This window comes from Haliotis rufescens, unplaced genomic scaffold, assembly GCF_023055435.1.
Source record: "Haliotis rufescens isolate VD_foot unplaced genomic scaffold, xgHalRufe1.0.p SCAF_76, whole genome shotgun sequence".
Classification (NCBI taxonomy): domain Eukaryota; kingdom Metazoa; phylum Mollusca; class Gastropoda; order Lepetellida; family Haliotidae; genus Haliotis; species Haliotis rufescens.
The window spans coordinates 290,734-310,627 of NW_025964368.1; the positions used below are offsets into that span (position 1 = coordinate 290,734).

At 41.6% G+C, this 19,894-nt stretch overlaps 1 protein-coding gene across 1 annotated transcript in view; it reads right to left on the bottom strand.

The window, feature by feature from the left end:
• The window catches only part of LOC124136012 (monoacylglycerol lipase ABHD6-like), a 27,552-nt gene continuing 7,658 nt past the window's right edge, over positions 1–19,894 (bottom strand). Inside the window, exons 2-9 of the mRNA XM_048388668.1 lie at positions 16,902–17,020; positions 12,346–12,505; positions 9,003–9,119; positions 7,153–7,285; positions 6,275–6,441; positions 4,540–4,594; positions 2,936–3,036; positions 1–1,596 (exon numbers count right to left, since the gene is read on the bottom strand). Of these exons, the coding sequence (XP_048244625.1) occupies positions 1,432–1,596; positions 2,936–3,036; positions 4,540–4,594; positions 6,275–6,441; positions 7,153–7,285; positions 9,003–9,119; positions 12,346–12,505; positions 16,902–17,011 (1,008 nt within the window). The 5' untranslated portion in view covers positions 17,012–17,020 and the 3' untranslated portion in view covers positions 1–1,431. The remainder of the gene's footprint in view (positions 1,597–2,935; positions 3,037–4,539; positions 4,595–6,274; positions 6,442–7,152; positions 7,286–9,002; positions 9,120–12,345; positions 12,506–16,901; positions 17,021–19,894) is intronic.

Consider the following 19,894-nt stretch of genomic DNA (forward strand, 5'->3'; position numbering starts at 1 on the left):
TGGTGCTGACAAACCCAGAAACATAATCGGGGAGAACTGGAATTCGAACCCACAATCATAGGTTTCTGGTGCTCCCAAGGGACGCAACTCTGCAAGGCAAATCGTAGCGCCTTAAACGACTGGGCCGCCCGTGCCCCTACACAAAATCTGTTGACTCAAGACTGCTTCTAACTGTATAATCTGGGTAGTGTTTCGCTAATGATCCACAGTTTACTTCAACAATAAAACCTTGTTAGTCTGCACCCTGTTTATCCAGACAACATAATCGGGATGACTGCTATGAACATTTACATGCATACAACGGCCATTACATCCATGACTTGTAGCCGAAATCTGGATGACTCCACTAGTAATAGCACCATTTAGACACTCAAGCAAACATATCGGAAAACATTGAAGGAAGCCTACAATACTTTGGCAAGTCTAGATTTCTTCAGTTGAAACTGAAGAGATTCCCCAGGCTCTTTCATATCTCAAAAGACAAAAAAATAAAATAAAAAAGTTTTGAAATATTTTCATTTGAGACTAAATGTTGTCAATATTGACCAGAGTGAGTGAGTTTGGTTTTAGCAATATTCCAGCAATATCACGGCGGGGGTCACCAGAAATGGGCTTCACACATTGTACCCATGTCGGGAATCGAACCCGGGTCTTCGGCATGACAAGCGAACGCTTTAACCACTAGGCTACCCGACCGCCCCCAATATTGACCAGAAGACTGTATGTAAACATAATAAGTATTCTCAGTTGACAGTTGACTTCCAAGTTTTTGGGTAAATATTGAATGTTTTATGGGATCTGTCAAATGAAGTTTTAGTATATCTAGATTACTAACTAAATAAAGAATTGCCAGAAATATATCGAGGCACTCTGGATTGTGAACTCAACCGAGTCAGTTACTGTGGTAGCACCTAGGCAAGCATCTTCCCAAGGCAAAGGTGTTACTGACTTTTCATCAGCCTTTGACTCAGGTTCGTAAAATAATTACAAAGAAACGTTGCTAACTACGAATTCAAATTTAATGATATATACTACCCAAGTTTGATAGGGATATTATTATCTTGCATTGTTACACAAAACTTTTCTCTTATGTCAAGTGTGTATATTTAAATAAAACAAGATATCGGATTACCCCTATCAAAAGTTGAGCAGTATATATTTTAGATCAAGCTAGCAGTTAACTGTCATAATCGCTCACTGATACAACTCTACATCTGAAACGGACATCAGGCCGTTGAGTGGAGTCTCCCTTTAACAGTAAACTACAAACAGTAATACCAACAGTATATATATCTTGGTCGGTCAAACCGAGACTTCTAGATTCATTGGTTATGTAAACTTGTATAAACATAAATCTATCTACATTCATTCAGTCAATGAAACGCCCTCCTTTTTCTCATCAGGAGGCGCTTCCTTTCAGTCTTCTGGCCCTCAAATGTTTTTTCGGTCGTATTCTCCGCGGAATACCAGGATGGTCTTCATAACAGCTCCCGGTCTGTCCATATTCACAGAGTGTCCACACCGCTCTATCATGTCAACACGCTCACAGTTCGGCAAAACTTCCTTCAAAAGTTCGGCGCCACTCTTGTCAATCAACTGGGGGTGATAATTAAAGGCGATTAACAAATTGAATAATGTTGCAATATTTACCAGTATTTATTTGTATAGCAATCGTTAATACATCACAGGTTTGTTTTCACTACGTTCTTCCATCACCAATGATACAAACGGTTTACGGTGGAGTGGCTATTTTTAACCAAAGAACAAAACGGTTTACGGTGGAGTGGCTATTTTTAACCAAAGAACCAAACGGTTTACGGTGGAGTGGCTATTTTTAACCAAAGAACCAAACGGTTTACGGTGGAGTGGCTATTTTTAACCAAAGAACCAAACAGTTTACGGTGGAGTTGCTATTTTTAACCAATGAACCAATCGACAGCCTGGTTCCAGGAACAGGGAAACCCGCGAGTATTCAGACCAATGGCAGCTCAGTTTACATTGCTCAAACAGAAATGCTTCTTGCTTGATGTCGTGTGTAACATGTATCACATGTCTCCAGCAACTCCTGCTCGCCATGAGAGGCGACTATGCTCGCCATGAGAGGCGACTATGCTCGCCATGAGAGGCGACTATGCTTGTCGTAAGAGGCGACTACGGGTTCACGTGGTCAGGTCTCTGACTTGGTTGATGCATGTCATCGTATCCCAATTGCGTGGGTCGATGCTCATGATGTCAATCACTGAATTGTCTGATCCAGACTCGATTATTTACAGACCGCCGTCATATAGCTGGAATAATGCTGAGTGCGGCGTTAAACAACAAACAAAAAACAATGGTAGGGTTCACACAAAAATCAAGCATTTCACTTCCGTGAGTTACACAACCTAATTTGATTGGTTGACTAAATATAGGCACACATCACCTCTACACCATACATCAACCAAATGCCTTCACAGGAGACGGACACCCGTGAAGATTCCGGGGTAGAATAGGTCTTCAGCAACCCATGCTTGCCGTAAAAGGTGACTCTGCTTGTCGTAAAAGGCGACTAATGGGATCGGGTGGTCAGGCTTGCTGACTTGGTTGATGCATGTCATCAATCCCAATTGCGTGGGTCGATGCTCATGATATTAATCACTGGATTGTCTGGTCCAGACTTGATTATTTACAGACCGCCGTCATATAGAAATGGTTTCTAAGTTTTTCAAATGTAATCTTTAATGCCAGATAGGTGTCCGGTAAAATGCATGTGCACCAAGAATGTTATTGAAGATCTCATGAAAATTTTTATGAAACATTTCATGCCGTGATTCAGATTGCCCGGGCTTCTAAAAACAGCTTATGACCTTAATTGTTTAGTGTATTAGGAATAGGGGTCCTCTAGCCACATATTTGTGAATCTAGGTCCCTGACTTGAAGGGGAGGGGTTGCCCACCTCGTCATGCTCCCCCCACACGAGCTGCGTCGGGCGGGTGATGTCCTGGGCTTTCTCCACCAGCACAGTCACGTTCTCCTGCCTCGCCAGACTTTTAAACACTGACAACACAAAAAGAAATTGAGGGAAATATGTAAATATTACCCATAAGGGTAGAAAGATTGTGTGTAATAACTTTCTGATATTTGTAATTTAGCAATTCTCAATGCTGATTGGTTGGTTGAAACCATATGACGTCACAGTGCTTCATTGTTGAGAAAAATATGACATAATGTCATCTATTGTTGTTGATTACAAATTGATTACATTACGTCATCTGCACAATAGCTTGCCTTCAGTGAAGTCTCTTTTTTTTTCCTTTTCTCTCTCCAAAAAATTTAACAGTGTCCAAGAGTAAGTCCAGTCAAGTCTCGTTAATACGACATTTGTTAATCCGACAATTGGCTTTATCCGACACTAATTAACGGAACCGATTAAATCGGTGCTATTTAGACCCGGTAATTCGAAAGTCTCACATTCTGATTCAGACACGCCTAATTTGCAACGGTTTACAAAATCACTCATTACTCAATTTTAATCCAACACAGTGATTAGTGTACTCCGTAGTCATCTGCCCGAGAGTACACAGTTCAATGTTTTGATGTGAGACGAGCTGTAGAGATAAACTTGCTAAACAATATACAATTAAGCTTTTAATAAACAGAACAATATTATTCACTTGTTTAAATTACCTCAATCTTATTGAAATCAGATACAAGTTCTTGCTACCGCTGAGGAAATCCCATTACAGGTCATGTCAGAACGACCTTTCGGGAACTTTTGCCCGACCAATGAAATAACTAACAGGAAGTCGACATAAGCCAATCAGAAAGCAGCTTTCTTGAGCTCCGCAGCACTAGTTTCAAACAGACCATTCTTTTTAAGTATTTTGAATCAGTCATTCAGCCCGTAACTGTAGTTTTATGTTAAGCTTTTGAGTTCGCACGGTTAGAAAACATATTCCGCAAAAATTGTAACAATATGAATATTTCATTTTTCATTTTTTTCATAACCACGTGTTTGTATCATTATCTATTGTGTAGTTGTCCAATCTGTGATCACAAATGCCGATACTACTTCATTTCGTTAATCCGACGTACTCGTTAATCCGACAGAATGACACGCAACCAATCACGTATGAAAGTCAAGGTGTCCTTGTTCTAACCCTAATGAAAACATTACAGACAGGGGTCCCTAGATTCTAGTGGAGAAAACTTCAAGGTGAGGTGAGGGGAAATTGGGCATAACGTCGCGTCCAAGATTATTGCACTTATATAGCGACGTGCATGTACGTATGTGTGTTTGTGTGGCTGCTTATACTAGTCCAGACTGATGCCGATTTATAGTGGTAGCTCACTGAGATACCATGCCACAGTTTAACATGAATACCCCACTCAGACACAGTATACCGACTCCGAGCCGACAAGTCCTAGTTTTAGCCCCTTAATGACGAACGCCAGACAGGGTAACAACAAGTACCATCTTTTAACGTCTTTTGGTATGATGGAGAAAACCTCAAGGACACCAGGACACTCCTAGTTTTGCACACAAAACAAAGTACTCACAGCGGAGAAAAAAAATATTTTTGTCTTCCCTTAAAGCTATAATTCCTTTCAGAATCTGAAACATAAAACAACAAATATCAAATATATATTCCGATAATGACTAGTCTTGTTTTGATATATTACAAATATGATACAGAGCTACCAAATCAATAATCGCGAAATTCACATTTCTTAATCAGACAACTATGATATGATAAGGTGAGACAATTATGTACAGCCGGTAAATGTGTAAAGTAGGTTTGATTTAGCTTGTTTGTTAATTATCACCATACTCATGTTTGTTTGTTTGTTTGTTGTTTTACGCCGCACTATTACAGCTATATGACGGCAGTCTGGAAATAATCTAGTCTGGACTAGACAATCCAGTGATTGACATCATGAACATTGATGCACACAATTGGGATACGATGACATGCATCAATCAATTCAGCGACCACCCAATCCAGTTAGAAGCCTACTACGACAAGCATAGTCGCCTCTTACAGCAAGCATGGGATGCTGAAGACCTATTCTAATGCGGATCTTCACCGTGTATCTGATTGTATTCATGCCCCTATCATTAATATATAACATCCTCCTTTAGGTAAAGTTTTATTGGTCTTGTGGTTTCTAAGAAGAAACTGCTTGAAGACCTGCAAAGTTTGAATTAATATCTACCAGTGTTACGTGTTTGTTATACCGTGTCATGAACCAATCATCTTCCCGAGGCAAGTGAGTTAACTGACTATAAAAGTCCAGTTTCCATCCTTGCCGAACTAGGTTGGCATTATGGAGTTACATTTTGGCTGGACTAACGAGTCTATGCATAGTCCAATCAAAATCGAGCAACGAAATCGAAATCTGGTTCGTAAGCTGTCGCGCAGTTTTTAGTCAATCACAGGATTTGCAAAGCATGTGCACCACCAACCCGTCATCAACAGATATTTTCCTAAACTTTTCATGTTTTTAATCAAGGTGTTCACATAATTTGATGCACTTACCGATATAAGACTTGTTTTATCACAATATAGATCTTGATTATCGATCAGATCGTCCTGAATGGGTGCCGCCATTTTGTTTGAAACAAATGTAAGTGATACGAGAGGTGGAATCTGATTGGTCCATAGGAGAGGCACAGCAGGGTCAATAGCCACTGGTGGCGCTACGATCAGGCCCAGGAATTCAAGCCTTGTTTGGCAAGGGTGGAAACTGGACTTTTGTAGTCAGTTAACTCCCTTGCCCCGGGAAGTTGTGAACCAAACTGATATCAATATTTCAGATTCCTTGACTTTGTGATATTTGCGAAAACAATTCTTAAAAATCTTTCGCGATATGATTTTTGGAGCTATAGCTGAACAAAGGATTAAACTTCAGGCACTTGTCGGATCAGCAAACTCGTGACTCAGCAGGCCACTGCACAACCCCCTTAACTACGCAGGGTAGAATAGGTCTTCAGCAACCCATGCTTGCCGTAAAAGGCGACTATGCTTGTCGTAAAAGGCGACTAATGGGATCAGGTGGTCAGGTTCACTGTCTTGGTTGATGCATGTCATCGATCCCAACTGCGTTGATTGATGCTCATGATATTAATCACTGGATTGTCTGGTCCAGACTCGATGATATACAGACCGCTGTCATATATCTGGAATATTGCTGAGTGCGGCGTTAAACAACAAACCAAACCAAAAAAACCTTACCTACAAGAACAATACATTGTGTTTTAAAAGCATCCTGAAGATGCGGGTCACCGCCTCACCTGACGGTTGATTGGTTGTTTGTGATACAGACAGGTGTCCAGCAACTTCTGCGTCTGCTCCGGTGTCTCGGGCAGCAGACGACAATGGCTGACGTCGATGTTGTCTGGCCCCAGATCAATGGCTGCCTTTATCGACAACGAGAACTCGCTTTCTATTGGCGTCTTCACTGAAACATTGAAAGTATTCACCAACTTTATCAACTTCTTACTAAAATGCTAAACACTAAGCCTGTGCTGGCACATCTCTTCATTTCTTACTTCCTCTTCATCTGAAACTGACGCAGCCCGAGTCAAGTATTACTAAGGGTGCCGGTATTACCAGTACATCGGTAAATTGAGTTTCGGTCATTGCATGATACGTATAATATCATGTATAATGCTCGGTTTATCAGGTGATTTCAATTAGCGATTTTTTATCGTGTATAATTTTATACACTTGCCAAATACATGTACCTTAGTTATTAGCAGGGTGGGGCACATCAGAGTGAGTGAGTGAGTTATAAGCAGGGTGGGGTAGGTGAGTGAGTGAGTGAGTGAGTGAGAGGACTTATTAGCACGCAGGGCAGGTGAGTGAGTGAGTGAGTGAGTGAGTGAGTGACAGGACTTATTAGCGGGGCGGGGCAGGTGAGTGAGTGAGTGAGTGAGTGAGTGAGTGAGTGAGTGAGTGAGTGAGTGAGCGAGCGAGTGAGTGACAGGACTTATTAGCGGGGCAGGTGAGTGAGTGAGTGAGTGAGTGAGTGAGTGAGTGAGTGAGTGAGTGACAGGACTTATTAGCGGGGCGGAGCAGGTGAGTGAGTGAGTAAGTGAGTGAGTGAGTGACAGGACTTATTAGCGGGGCAGGTGAGTGAGTGAGTGAGTGAGTGAGTGACAGGACTTACTGGCAGGGCAGATCATAGTGAGGCGCTCCACATGGCTGCTGTACTTGGCAGTGTACAGACCTCCTATGGCTCCACCCAGGGATGTACCCACAATGTGGAACGGCTGCTCATCCAGTCCCAATAGACATACAAACTGAAAATACAATATCAAACATATCTCACACACCTAGATACATAGTCAGATTTCAATCAAGATATAAACATTACATGTAGATAGATTTGTGGGTTCTATTTCATTTGGAGCTGACAGCATTATCTGATTTGGATGGCTGATTAAAAATAAACAGGTAAACATGGTATAGGTACTTTTGCTCTCTGTTGAATGGTGACACTTGAGCAAATAAATCATCAGGTATCAATAACAAGCTCCATTTTGTTCCATAGTCTTTGGATATAAATATTGAGTGTCTAGACAGAATATCACATTCATCTATTTTGTCGTATATGTGGTAAGGTATACATTTGGAGCGAGGTGAGGTGAAATTGGGTTTAACGTCGCGTCCAAGATTATTGCACTTATATAACGACGTGCATGCACGTGTGTGTGTGTGGCTGCTTGTACTAGTCCGGACTGATGCCAATTTATAGTGCTAGCCCACTGAGATACCATGCCGCAGTTTAACATGAATATCCCACTCAGACACAGTTACTGACTCCGAGCCGACCAGTCCTTGTTTTAGCGCTTTAATGCCGAGCGCCAGACAGGGTAACAACAAGTACCATCTTTTAACGTCTTTTGGTATGACGCAGCCGGGGATCAACCCCGGACCTCCCGCTCTCCGGGCGGACGCTCTACCACTAGACAACGGAGGCGGTCACATTTGGAGTGAGTGAGTGAGTTGGTTCAATGTGGCTTTGAACAGTAGTGGGAGGAAAGCCCGAAGTGATGCAGGTCACAGACATTTAACACTCTGGAGAAACCCACAAGGACAGGTATGGTCCTAAAAACCTTGAAACATAATCGGATCGAATAAGTATTCAAACTGAGCATATGTTTCTGGCACACCCAAAGGACAAAGGATAATTCACTTACAAAACAACAATAAGGTCAAGGTCAAGGTCAATGTCACCACATTCATTCAAAGTCTGTGGACCTTCTACAGAAACTTTTAACGAAAATCTATAGAGTGTTAATGCAGCATTTTAAATATCTTGATAAAAAACAGTTAAATGCTTCCCATGAACTTGAAACGAAGGTCAACATTTGACCCCACCCCCACCCCTCTATAACTGTTATTAACAGCAATAAGGTCAAGGTCAAGGTCACCTTGGCAACAAATCTTAACCATGTCTATACGTGGATGTTTTCATTTTCACTGTCATAATATGGAGAGTCCTTATTTGCTGACCTTACAATATGTTGGTTGGTTTGTTGTTTTACGCCGCACTCAGCAATATTCCAGCAATATGACGGCGGTCTGTAAATAATCAAGTCTGGACCAGACAATCCAGTGATTAATATCATGAGAATCGATCCACGCAATTGGGATCGATGACATGCTTCAACCAAGGCAGCAAGCCTGACCACCCGATCCCGTTAGTCGCCTTTTACGACAAGCATAGTCGCCTTTTACGACAAGCATTGGTTGCTGAAGATCTATTCTACCCCGGAATCTTCACGGGTCCCACGCGATTGGGATACGATGACATGCTTCAACCAAGTCAGCGAGCCTGACCACCCAATCCCGTTAGTTGCCTTTTAAAACAAGCATAGTCACCTTTTACGGCAAACATGGGTTGCTGAAGACCTATTCTACCCCGGGATCTTCACGGGTCCCTTACAATGTGTACAAGATCAGACAGGATTTTACAACACTCTGGTTTCTGACTGCTGGATAAGACTGTCCCACCTGATGCAAGAGTCCAACAAGTTCTGACATCGACACGTCCTGGTCATCCTTCGGGGTGGTTGTATCCCCGTGACCTGGTAGGTCAACTGCTAGAAGGTGAAGGTCTTTGGGGAGACTCTGAAGACAAGACACACAAATAGTATGTGTGAGTGAGTGAGTGAGTATGGTTTTACGCCGCTTTTAGCAATATTCCAGCAATATCACGGCGGGGGACACCAGAAATGGGCTTCACACATTGTACCCATGTCGGGAATCGAACCCGGGTCTTCGGCGTGACGAGCGAACGCTTTTACCACTAGGCTACCCGACCGCCCCATGTGTTAAATGAAAACACGGTAGAGGAGCCATGACTGTTTGTGTGTTTGTTGTTTCGCGCTGCATTTAGCAATATTCCAGCTATGTGACAGCGGTCTGAATATAGTCAAATCTGGACCATATAATCCAGTGATTGATATTGTGAGCAACGATTCAAACTGTCAGGGGAAGGGAACATGATATCAACCAAGTCATTGATCTATTTATTCACCTCTTACAACCAGCATAGGTTGCTGGGGACCAATTCTAACGAAAGTGGCTTGAAAATGATATTTTACAATTAATTTTCTCATATCATCATGGAATCATCTAGGATTCTAATCTAAGTGCCTGTGGCAGGCAAATTGGGAGAAGAAATATATTAATATATTATATATCATAAATATATTGTTTGTTTGTTAATTTGTTTAACACTGCACTCAGCAATATTCCAGCTATATGACGGCGGTCTGTAAATAATCGAGTCTGGACAGGACAATCCAGTGATCGACATCATGAGTATCGATCCACGCAATTGGGATCGATGACATGTATCAACCAAGTCAGCGAGCCTGACCACCCGATCCCGTTAGTCGCCTCTTACGACAAGCAGTTGCCTTTTACGGCAAGCATGGGTTGCTGAAGACCTATTCTGGCCCGGATCTTCACAGGTCTCATAAATGCATTGACTGTAGTACCAAGTATCATGGTACAGCGATACTTCAGTCAATCATTTTTCACTGTCCTAGATGTCTGACTTCAAAGTTTTGAAGCAGGTCCACTTCAAGTAGCTGTATACGAGAGTGGGTGAGTGAGTTGAGTTTAACGCCACAGAATTCCACGGCATCTCAGGTTATTGAAAGGAAAGCACTTTGGTGGAACCATCAAGCACAACTTACATGCCGAGGATCATAACCAGGAGGAATCTAGGATTTGAACCCAGAATCACTGGATCCTGCCACAACTCACAGACGACTAAGAGACTGCTGTGCCTCCTGTGCCCAAATTGGACCTTAGTAAGTTGGGATTAACACTGCTTTGGACAGTATTTATATCAGAACATCTCAGCTTGTTTTGAAAGTAAAACCCAAAGTGCAGAATGTTTTAGATGGCAAACATTGATAAGATTGACGAGAGACCACAGATAAATTGCTGTGATTTAGATATCTGTCTACCCCCAAATTCTCAAGATCTGCACATATCTGACCTGTACCTTAAACAGAGCCAGCCACAGGTCCTTGGCTGACTTCAAGACAAGACCTGCATATATCTGACTGTACCTTAAACAGAGCCAGCCACTGGTCCTTGGCTGACTTCAAAACAAGACCTGCATATATCTGACAGTACCTTAAACAGAGACAGCCACAGGTCCATGGCTGACTTCAAGACAAGACCTGCATATATCTGACAGTACCTTAAACAGAGCCAGCCACAGGTCCTTGGCTGACTTCAAGACAAGACCTGCATATATCTGACAGTACCTTAAACAGAGCCAGCCACAGGTCCTTGGCTGACTTCAAGACAAGACCTGCACATATCTGACAGTACCTTAAACAGAGCCAGCCACAGGTCCATGGCTGACTTCAAAACAATACCTGCATATATCTGACCTGTACCTTAAACAGAGCCAGCCACTGGTCCTTGGCTGACTTCAAAACAAGACCTGCATATATCTGGCTGTACCTTAAACAGAGAAAGCCACAGGTCCTTGGCTGACTTCAAGACCTACATATATCTGACAGTACCTTAAACAGAGCCAGCCACAGGTCCTTGGCTGACTTCAAGACCTACATATATCTGACAGTACCTTAAACAGAGCCAGCCACAGGTCCTTGGCTGACTTCAAGACCTACATATATCTGACAGTACCTTAAACAGAGCCAGCCACAGGTCCTTGGCTGACTTCAAGACAAGAGCTGCATATATCTGACCTGTACCTTAAACAGAGCCAGCCACTGGTCCTTGGCTGACTTCAAGACAAGACCTGCATATATCTGACAGTACCTTAAACAGAGCCAGCCACAGGTCCTTGGCTGACTTCAAGACAAGAGCTGCATATATCTGACCTGTACCTTAAACAGAGCCAGCCACAGGTCCTTGTCTGACTTCAAGACCTGCACATATCTGACTGTACCTTAAACAGAGCCAGCCACAGGTCCTTGGCTGACTTCAAGATCTACACACAGGCAAGCCACTGGTCCTTGGCTGACTTCATGACAAGACCTGCATATATCTGACTGTACCTTAAACAGAGCCAGCCACAGGTCCTTGGCTGACTTCAAGACCTGCACATATCTGACTGTACCTTAAACAGAGCCAGCCACAGGTCCTTGGCTGACTTCAAGACCTGCACATATCTGACTGTACCTTAAACAGAGCCAGCCACAGGTCCTTGGCTGACTTCAAGACCTGCACATATCTGACAGTACCTTAAACAGAGCCAGCCACAGGTCCTTGTCTGAGTTCAAGACCTGCACATATCTGACTGTACCTTAAACAGAGCCAGCCACAGGTCCTTGGCTGACTTCAAGATCTACACACAGGCAAGCCACTGGTCCTTGGCTGACTTCAAGACAAGACCTGCATATATCTGACTGTACCTTAAACAGAGCCAGCCACAGGTCCTTGTCTGACTTCAAGACCTGCACATATCTGACTGTACCTTAAACAGAGCCAGCCACTGGTCCTTGGCTGACTTCAAGACAAGAGCTGCACATATCTGACAGTACCTTTAACAGAGCCAGCCACAGGTCCTTGGCTGACTTCAAGACAAGACCTGCATATATCTGACTTTACCTTAAACAGAGCCAGCCACAGGTCCTTGTCTGAATTCAAGACAAGACCTGCATATATCTGACTTTACCTTAAACAGAGCCAGCCACAGGTCCTTGTCTGACTTCAAGACCTGCATATATCTGACTGTACCTTAAACAGAGCCAGCCACAGGTCCTTGTCTGACTTCAAGACCTGCATATATCTGACTGTACCTTAAACAGAGCCAGCCACAGGTCCTTGTCTGACTTCAAGACCTGCATATATCTGACAGTACCTTAAACAGAGCCAGCCACTGGTCCTTGGAGGCGGTGAATCCGTGGATGAGCAGAATAGACGACTTGTCCTTCCGCCTGATCCCTCGCTCCCCGTAACAGAACATGAAGCGGTCATCACCGACAAACTTCACCTGCATCCCACTTGCAAAGATGTAATACCTGAACAAGATAGACAATAGAAGTGCATGCCAAAAATGTCCACTGGTCCTATTTCATGTTCTTCTCTCTTCATCATTTTCAAAATATGTACAGGCCATTTTTACCTACTTGACAGAAAAAAACTTTTTCAAGACTCAGGCTTCAGATCAGTGGATATTGGAGACAGTTGTGAATCATTCCTGATCAATACTGATCAATGTTAGTTTTTATGAGAGCTCTCGACTCATTAATCCACTTAATGATAATGTTGAGGAATGCCATGATATAACAGGAATGCTGTTCAAAGTGATGTTAAACCCAACTCACACACACACACACACACACACACACACTCACACACACACACACACACACACACACACACTCACACACACACACACTCACACTCAAACACACACACACACACACACACACACACACAAACACACACACACACACACACACACACAAACAAACACACAAACACACACACACACTACATACAGTATCATACAGTACCTTAACAATTTTGACCATTCTAAAGGGAAACCAAAAAGGTGTATACCCATATCAACGTTCAGAATTGCTTACTATTCCGAAGGATACAAATTAGCACCAAACAAAAATTCAAGCAATTCTGTAGTCGTTCTTAAAGGGCAAGTAAAGTAAAAAAATGACTGCGATTTTGTTGCCAATATCAATTTTCGAAGATACATTTAGTCAATTTCTGAGAGAGATAGAAAAATTCATAATATTCGTACAAAGTATTTAAATGTCAAAGTAAAAGTTCTGAAATTATATATATACCATTTCTGCTATTTCTGTTAAAGGTGTCATAAGTTGTGTACACAGTAATCATATGATTGACAGAAAAAACATAAAATGAATAGGGGAGTAAGGGGAATCCCCTATCTCAAACTAAGCAGGGGCGGTGGGGTAGCCTAGTGGTTAAAGCATCGGCTTGTAACGCCGAAGATCCAAGTTCAATTCCCCATATGGGGACTATGTGTGGAGCCCATTTTCCAGTGTCCCCTGCCGTCATATTGCTGGAATATTGCTAAAAGCGGCGTAAAACCGCACTCACTCCCTCACTCAAACTTAGCCAGGAGTTTATCTCACTCGTGAGAGTAATTTGATTGGTCTGCTATTTGTAGCTATGTGACATACAAATCAGACTGGAAACGAAGCTACGGTAGTGAATCAGTCCAAGGTGTTTTTCATGTAGAATGGAGAAACAATACCCTGGATAAACGAGGATGAGATATAAACATGACAAATTACCACCAGCTCATTAAGCCTCTACAAATGTGCATAATGGTTTAAGGCAGCCTTTGAAATATACATTAATTGGCTAACCCAAGACTACAGCTGGTGAATACTGCTGAGAACAAAAGCAACTCCAATGATGGTATCCTCAATGGCTTGTAACCATGGTAACATCAATGGGTAATAAGTCCTCACAAGTTCTCCATGCATGCTTTACCACAAATCAATAAATTGTGTCAACCTCTGATGACTAGTTAATAAGACTGTACAGTATGGTATACTGCAATATGTTTTTCAAATAATATGTATTGCAATATTTTTTCTGTGTTCTGTTATATTGAATAATATCTTTCTAGGCATTATCACTTGTAGAAGCCCGAGGTGTTCCATTAACTGCCCGACGAAGGAGCGCAGTTGATGAGCCCAAGGGCTTCTGCAAATGATAATGCCCTGAAAAATAGCATTACCGTTATTATAGCTAAAATGGATAGAATTTGTTTTCAAATGAAAACAAGAGTCATCAGAAAGATGACATATACCCCCGGCAGCTGTCTGTAAAGTAACCACAAGTAAATGTGCAATTCTGTATGTAATGAGTCAAGAGTTGAATGTTCTTGAAGAAGCATACATTGTTTACCCACAAAAGATCCACCATGGTCGCATCCATATGAAATGGAAAGTAAAACAAGTGTGTTTCTGTGGGTTTTTTATGCAAACCAATGACAAATTACAAGAAACAATAACTAAACAAGCGTATAGTCAACGAAGTCATCTATATCCCCAGCGCATTTTAACACCTTATGGTCCCAAACCAGGTAACTGACCCAACATTTCTGTTAGCCCATGTCAAAATAGCTGCAATGGAAATTCTGAAATAAACATTTCTAAAACTCCTTAATATCAAATGGCACCAGTTCAGTATGTACTTTATATATAGACATGCAATGTTTGGCAAGGAAATATTTAACAGTTTATTTGTTATACTCCATAAGTGAACCCACCCTATATGAAAACTTAAATCCACTTGTTGCCATGGAAACGTAAAATATAAAAATTGATAAAATTCTTAATAGCAAAAGGCACCAGTTCAGTATGTGCCTGGTAGACATGCAAAGTTTTGTAAGAAAGTATTTAACAGTTTTTGAGTTACTCTCTGGAAATGAACACCACCCTTATCATTGCTTATAGAACTTGTTGCCATGTAAACGTAAAAAATATAAATTTATAAAATTCCTAAATAGCAAAAGGCACCAGTTCAGCATGAGTCTGATAGACATGCAATGTTTTGTTAGAAAGTTTTGAATGGGTTTTGAGTTATGCTCCGGAAACAAACTCTACCCTATAGAACTAAGTCTAACTGGTTGCCATGGAAACGTAAAAAATAAAAATTTCAAAAATTCCTTGATAGCAAAAGGCACCAGTTCAGCATGAGTCTGATAGACATGCAATGTTTTGTTAGAAAGTTTTGAATGGGTTTTGAGTTATGCTCCGGAAACAAACTCTACCCTATAGAACTAAGTCTAACTGGTTGCCATGGAAACGTAAAAAATAAAAATTTCAAAAATTCCTTGATAGCAAAAGGCACAACTTCAGTATGTGACTGATAGATATGCCAAGTTTCGATCAAATACACTGAATTGTTTTTGATTTCTGCCCCGGAAAAGGAAATGATGACGGACGGACGGACGGACGGACGGACTGGCTGATCACTATATACCCCCGCATTATTTTCCGGGGGGATAATAAACAACAAAATCGGTTTTGAAACATTAAGTGCAGTCAACACGAATTTCACTGACCCACTTTTACGAATATGGAAATGTCATAGAACAAACCAGATGACGTAACTATTGAACGCGACATCACCTGTCCCTATCCCTATGACGTCACCTAACAACGGGCTTGATAATGGCCCGTTGTCAAACGATATAAGGGCATTATCAAGTTACAGTGGCCCGCTCATTTCTGATAACATGCGGGCGGTTTAATCATAATTCTATCCATTTTAGCTATAATAAATGTATAACAAGTTTCATTATTACTTTTATTACTTGCCTGTGAAGAGATCACCCGTTTAATAAACATACAGCTGTATTACACATCCTAAAAGTTTATAAAAAGCCTGGAACTCTACTAGACCTCAGGTTCCATTTTACTTCAGACAACTCAAGGTGTCAGGTTAGTATTTCTATTCGGGGTGAAACGATACAGCAAGGTCACGATACAGCAAGGTCACGATACGATACGTATCACGTTACATAGGTCACAATACGGTAAGTATCGCGATATGCATATTTACATCAAATCGCATGGAAACTTCCATCTTCTCGAGGCAAGAGAGTAAACTGACTATACAAGTCCAGTTTCCATCCTTGCCGAACTAGGCTGGTAATATGAAGTTACATTTTGGCCGGACTAACAATCTATGCATAGTCCAATCAAAATCGCGCACCGAAATCGAAATCCGGTTCGTAAACTGTCGTGCAGATTTCGGACGATTGCAAGATTTGCAAAGCATGTACACCCCCAACTCGTTGTCAGCAGATATTTTCCAAATCTTTTTATGTTTTAATCAAGGTGCTCGCGTGATTTGATGCATTTCGCGATGTAAGACCCGTTTTATCATGATATAGAACTTGATTATGCATCAGATCGTCCTGACTTGGCGCCACCATTTTGTGTGAAGCAAACGCAAGTGATACGAGAGGTGGAATCTGGTCCATAGGAGAGGTTTAGAAGGGACATAACTGGTAATAGCCACTGGTTGCGCTACGATCGAGCCCAGGAATTCCAGCCTAGTTCGGCAAGGGTGGAAACTGGACTTTTTAAGTCAGTTAACTCTCTTGCCTCAGGAAGATGGGTAACTTCTTGACAAAAACTTCAGAGCAGGTTTAAAGGGAAAAGCTAGCTGTAAACACATTTTCGTTGTGGCTATTTTCAGTAGTGAGCTTGAAACAACACATCGTGCAATATCTGACTGACAAAGACGCCACAGGTCATTAAACGAATAGTGAGTAATTTATTTCAGCAAGTGTATCATCTTGTATCGATGCAGAAAAAAAAGTATCATGTATGGTATCATCCCATGAAAACTCGCGATGCAGCAGAGCACAGATGTATCGATTCACCCCTAACGTCCTTGCATACTTACTTCATGGCAGTCTGGATGAGCAGGGAGGGGCTTGTGAAGTAGAGCACCACTAGGCTGGACACCACAGCTACCGTGGCCGTCAGTGGGTACATCAACATCTCCCACGCCATTGTCTTTCGCTGAAACAGACACGTATGTCGGGGTTTTATCTCGTATTCTAAACCCGGCCCCTGGGAGGCAAAGCTTTTGTTAAAAATGAATTCTAAAATTTAGAGATATTTTACATTTTATTTTGTGTTTGTTTTGTTGTTTGTTTGTTGTTTAACGCTGCACTCAGCAATATTCCAGCTATATGATGGCGGTCTGTAAATAATCAAGTCTGGACCAGACAATCCAGTGATTAATATCATGAGCATCGATCCACGCAATTGGGATCAATGACATGCATCAACCAAGTCAGCGAGCCCGACCACCCGATCCCCTTAGTCGCCTTTTACGACAAGCATAGTCGCCTTTTACGGCAAGCATGGGTTGCTGAAGACCTATTCTAGCCCGGAATCTTTGATTGCACTCAATACAAAACTAAGCATTAAACATGTTAAAGCATGTTCCACTTTACTGGTCCTGTTTTAATATCAGTCGTTTATAAATTACCTCTGTAAAGCCATGAAATTAGTCATTAGTTACCATACTTTCTTGAGTATAGTGTGCTCCCAAGTATAATGCACACCCCTCTCTAGCGGATTCAGTGTTTTGAAAAAAAAAGATTTGAATATTATGTGCAGAAAGAAATTACTCCGTACCCCTTCAGTGAATTCCGGTAAACGAACGGGTGATAAGAAACTTGGTCAGTACAAATTTGAAATTTGAGACAAAAAATCACCAGACATGTTCCTTTACCTTTTAAATTGTATGTTTTGTTCAGCTAGGCATTGTTTTACATCCGGGGATAAAGATTACCTTGTGTATTTTCTCATAAACTAAGCCGGAAACAGCAATCAGCTGTACACACGTTTTCTTGGAATCTACCGGTGATTCAGTTAAAACTTACCCATTGATATAACTTCAAAGGATTTTGAAAAATTGAATCTAAAACTATTTTTCTATCAGGAATAATATATTCCAATATCATGTTATCTTAGTTGCAGCTTTTACTAAATATATTTAATATAATGATAACCCTAAGCGTAGCATTTTGGTGCAGCTGATCGGTATATGTGATCCATAAAAAACATAGAGAGGAGTATGTACAATAAGAAGAGATGTTTCCAATGTGTACCAATTAATAACAAAACTAACAATCAGTCAAGTGTTACCACAGAGTGTCTTTATTCTTATCGTGATATACTGCACATGATTTCCAAACTTTACACGCTAATCCTGCACGAGACAAATAGTGCATCTCGAGTCATGGATCTTTGATGTCACATGTGATGCGTTGATGAGTATAGGTTCTAACAAAATACCAGTATGTTTGTTTGTGCATCGAACCAATCTAATATTGGGAAATATTTCATTCAAATTTGAGAAATTTTAATGGATGACATTTGCTGCAGATTTGGGAACGAATATCGGCCTCGTTAAATTCCTGTATGTTAATGGTTTGTTTGTTTGTTTTTTGTTTAACACCGCACTCAGCAATATTCCAGCTATATGAAGGTGGTCTGTACATAATCGAGTCTGAACCAATCAATCCAGTGATTGACATCATGAGCATCGATCCACGCAATTGGGATCGACAACATGCATCAACCAAGTCAGCGAGCCTGACCACCCGATCCCGGTAGTCGCCTCTTACGACAAGCATAGTCACCTTTGAGATCAAGCATGGGTTGCTGAAAACCTATACTACCTCGGATCTTCACGGGTCGTATGTAAATGGTAATATCTATGGTAATATCTATGATATCATGTAATCAGATCACGTAATCAGATCGTCATGATATAAGCATCAAAGAACCATCTCCTCCTGTGTATTTCTGCCTGCTAAGGAGTATGGACATTCGCCATCTTCCAAACCTTGAATAAAGTCTTCCTGTCCTTAATACTAATAGGCTTAATGGTCAGTAGTGTTGGTAGATTGATTGAACGAAATAATCGGTTAAACTGTCGATCTGGACATTCAAAATTATTACCGATTGTCTATATGCCTATAATCATACAGCAATTCCATATACAAAGTGTGCTATCTTACAGTTTAAATCCCATCCCACAATCTGCAAACACTGTGAAAAGCCAATGACAATGCAATCTCATTAAAATCAGATCTAAGTTCTCACTGACGCTTAACAAAGATCTGAGGACATCCCATTACGGGTCACGTCAGAATGACCTTTCATCCGACCACTCAAAGCGTCACTTATCAGATCATGAAAGTGACAGTCGGAATGTGTTTTCTAATCATGCAACCTGGAAAATGTTAACACGGGGTATTCTGAACGACAGTTATGGCCCCTACGACCGAATGTGGTGCCACCCCATGTAGAACACGAGTTGTGTCCTTTGTGGTGAAAACACGACATTCAATCAAATCGCTGCTCTTGGCTTCACGGGGGCAAGGGTGGCCCAGTCGTCTAAGGCGCTGTGATTCGCTGTGCAGAGTTGCGTCCCTTGGGCACGCCAGAAACCTATGATTGTGGGTTCGAATCCCGGTTCACCCCGATTATGTGTCTAGGTTTGTCAGCACCATACCTGTGCTCATGGGTTTCACCGAAGTGGTAAACGTTCTGAGACCTGCATCACTTCAGGCTTTCCTCCCACATTAAGCTGACACGCTGTGATATAACTTGAATACTGTTTAAAGCGGCGTTAAACCCAACTCACCCACCCATACGACTGATTCCGTCAAAATTATCGTCGATCTCTCGCTTCCGTGGGATAAACATTTGAACGGAAGAGGCGTTGCACAGTACGTGGGAAGCACTGCCATACAATCTCAACCATATATTAGATATTGCGGAATGTTGTTTGGTCGGTTTTCAAAATTTAAATCGCGAAATGTGTCAACATATTTTTCAAGCGTAGCCTGAAATGGAAGTCGCCAGGTTGAAACA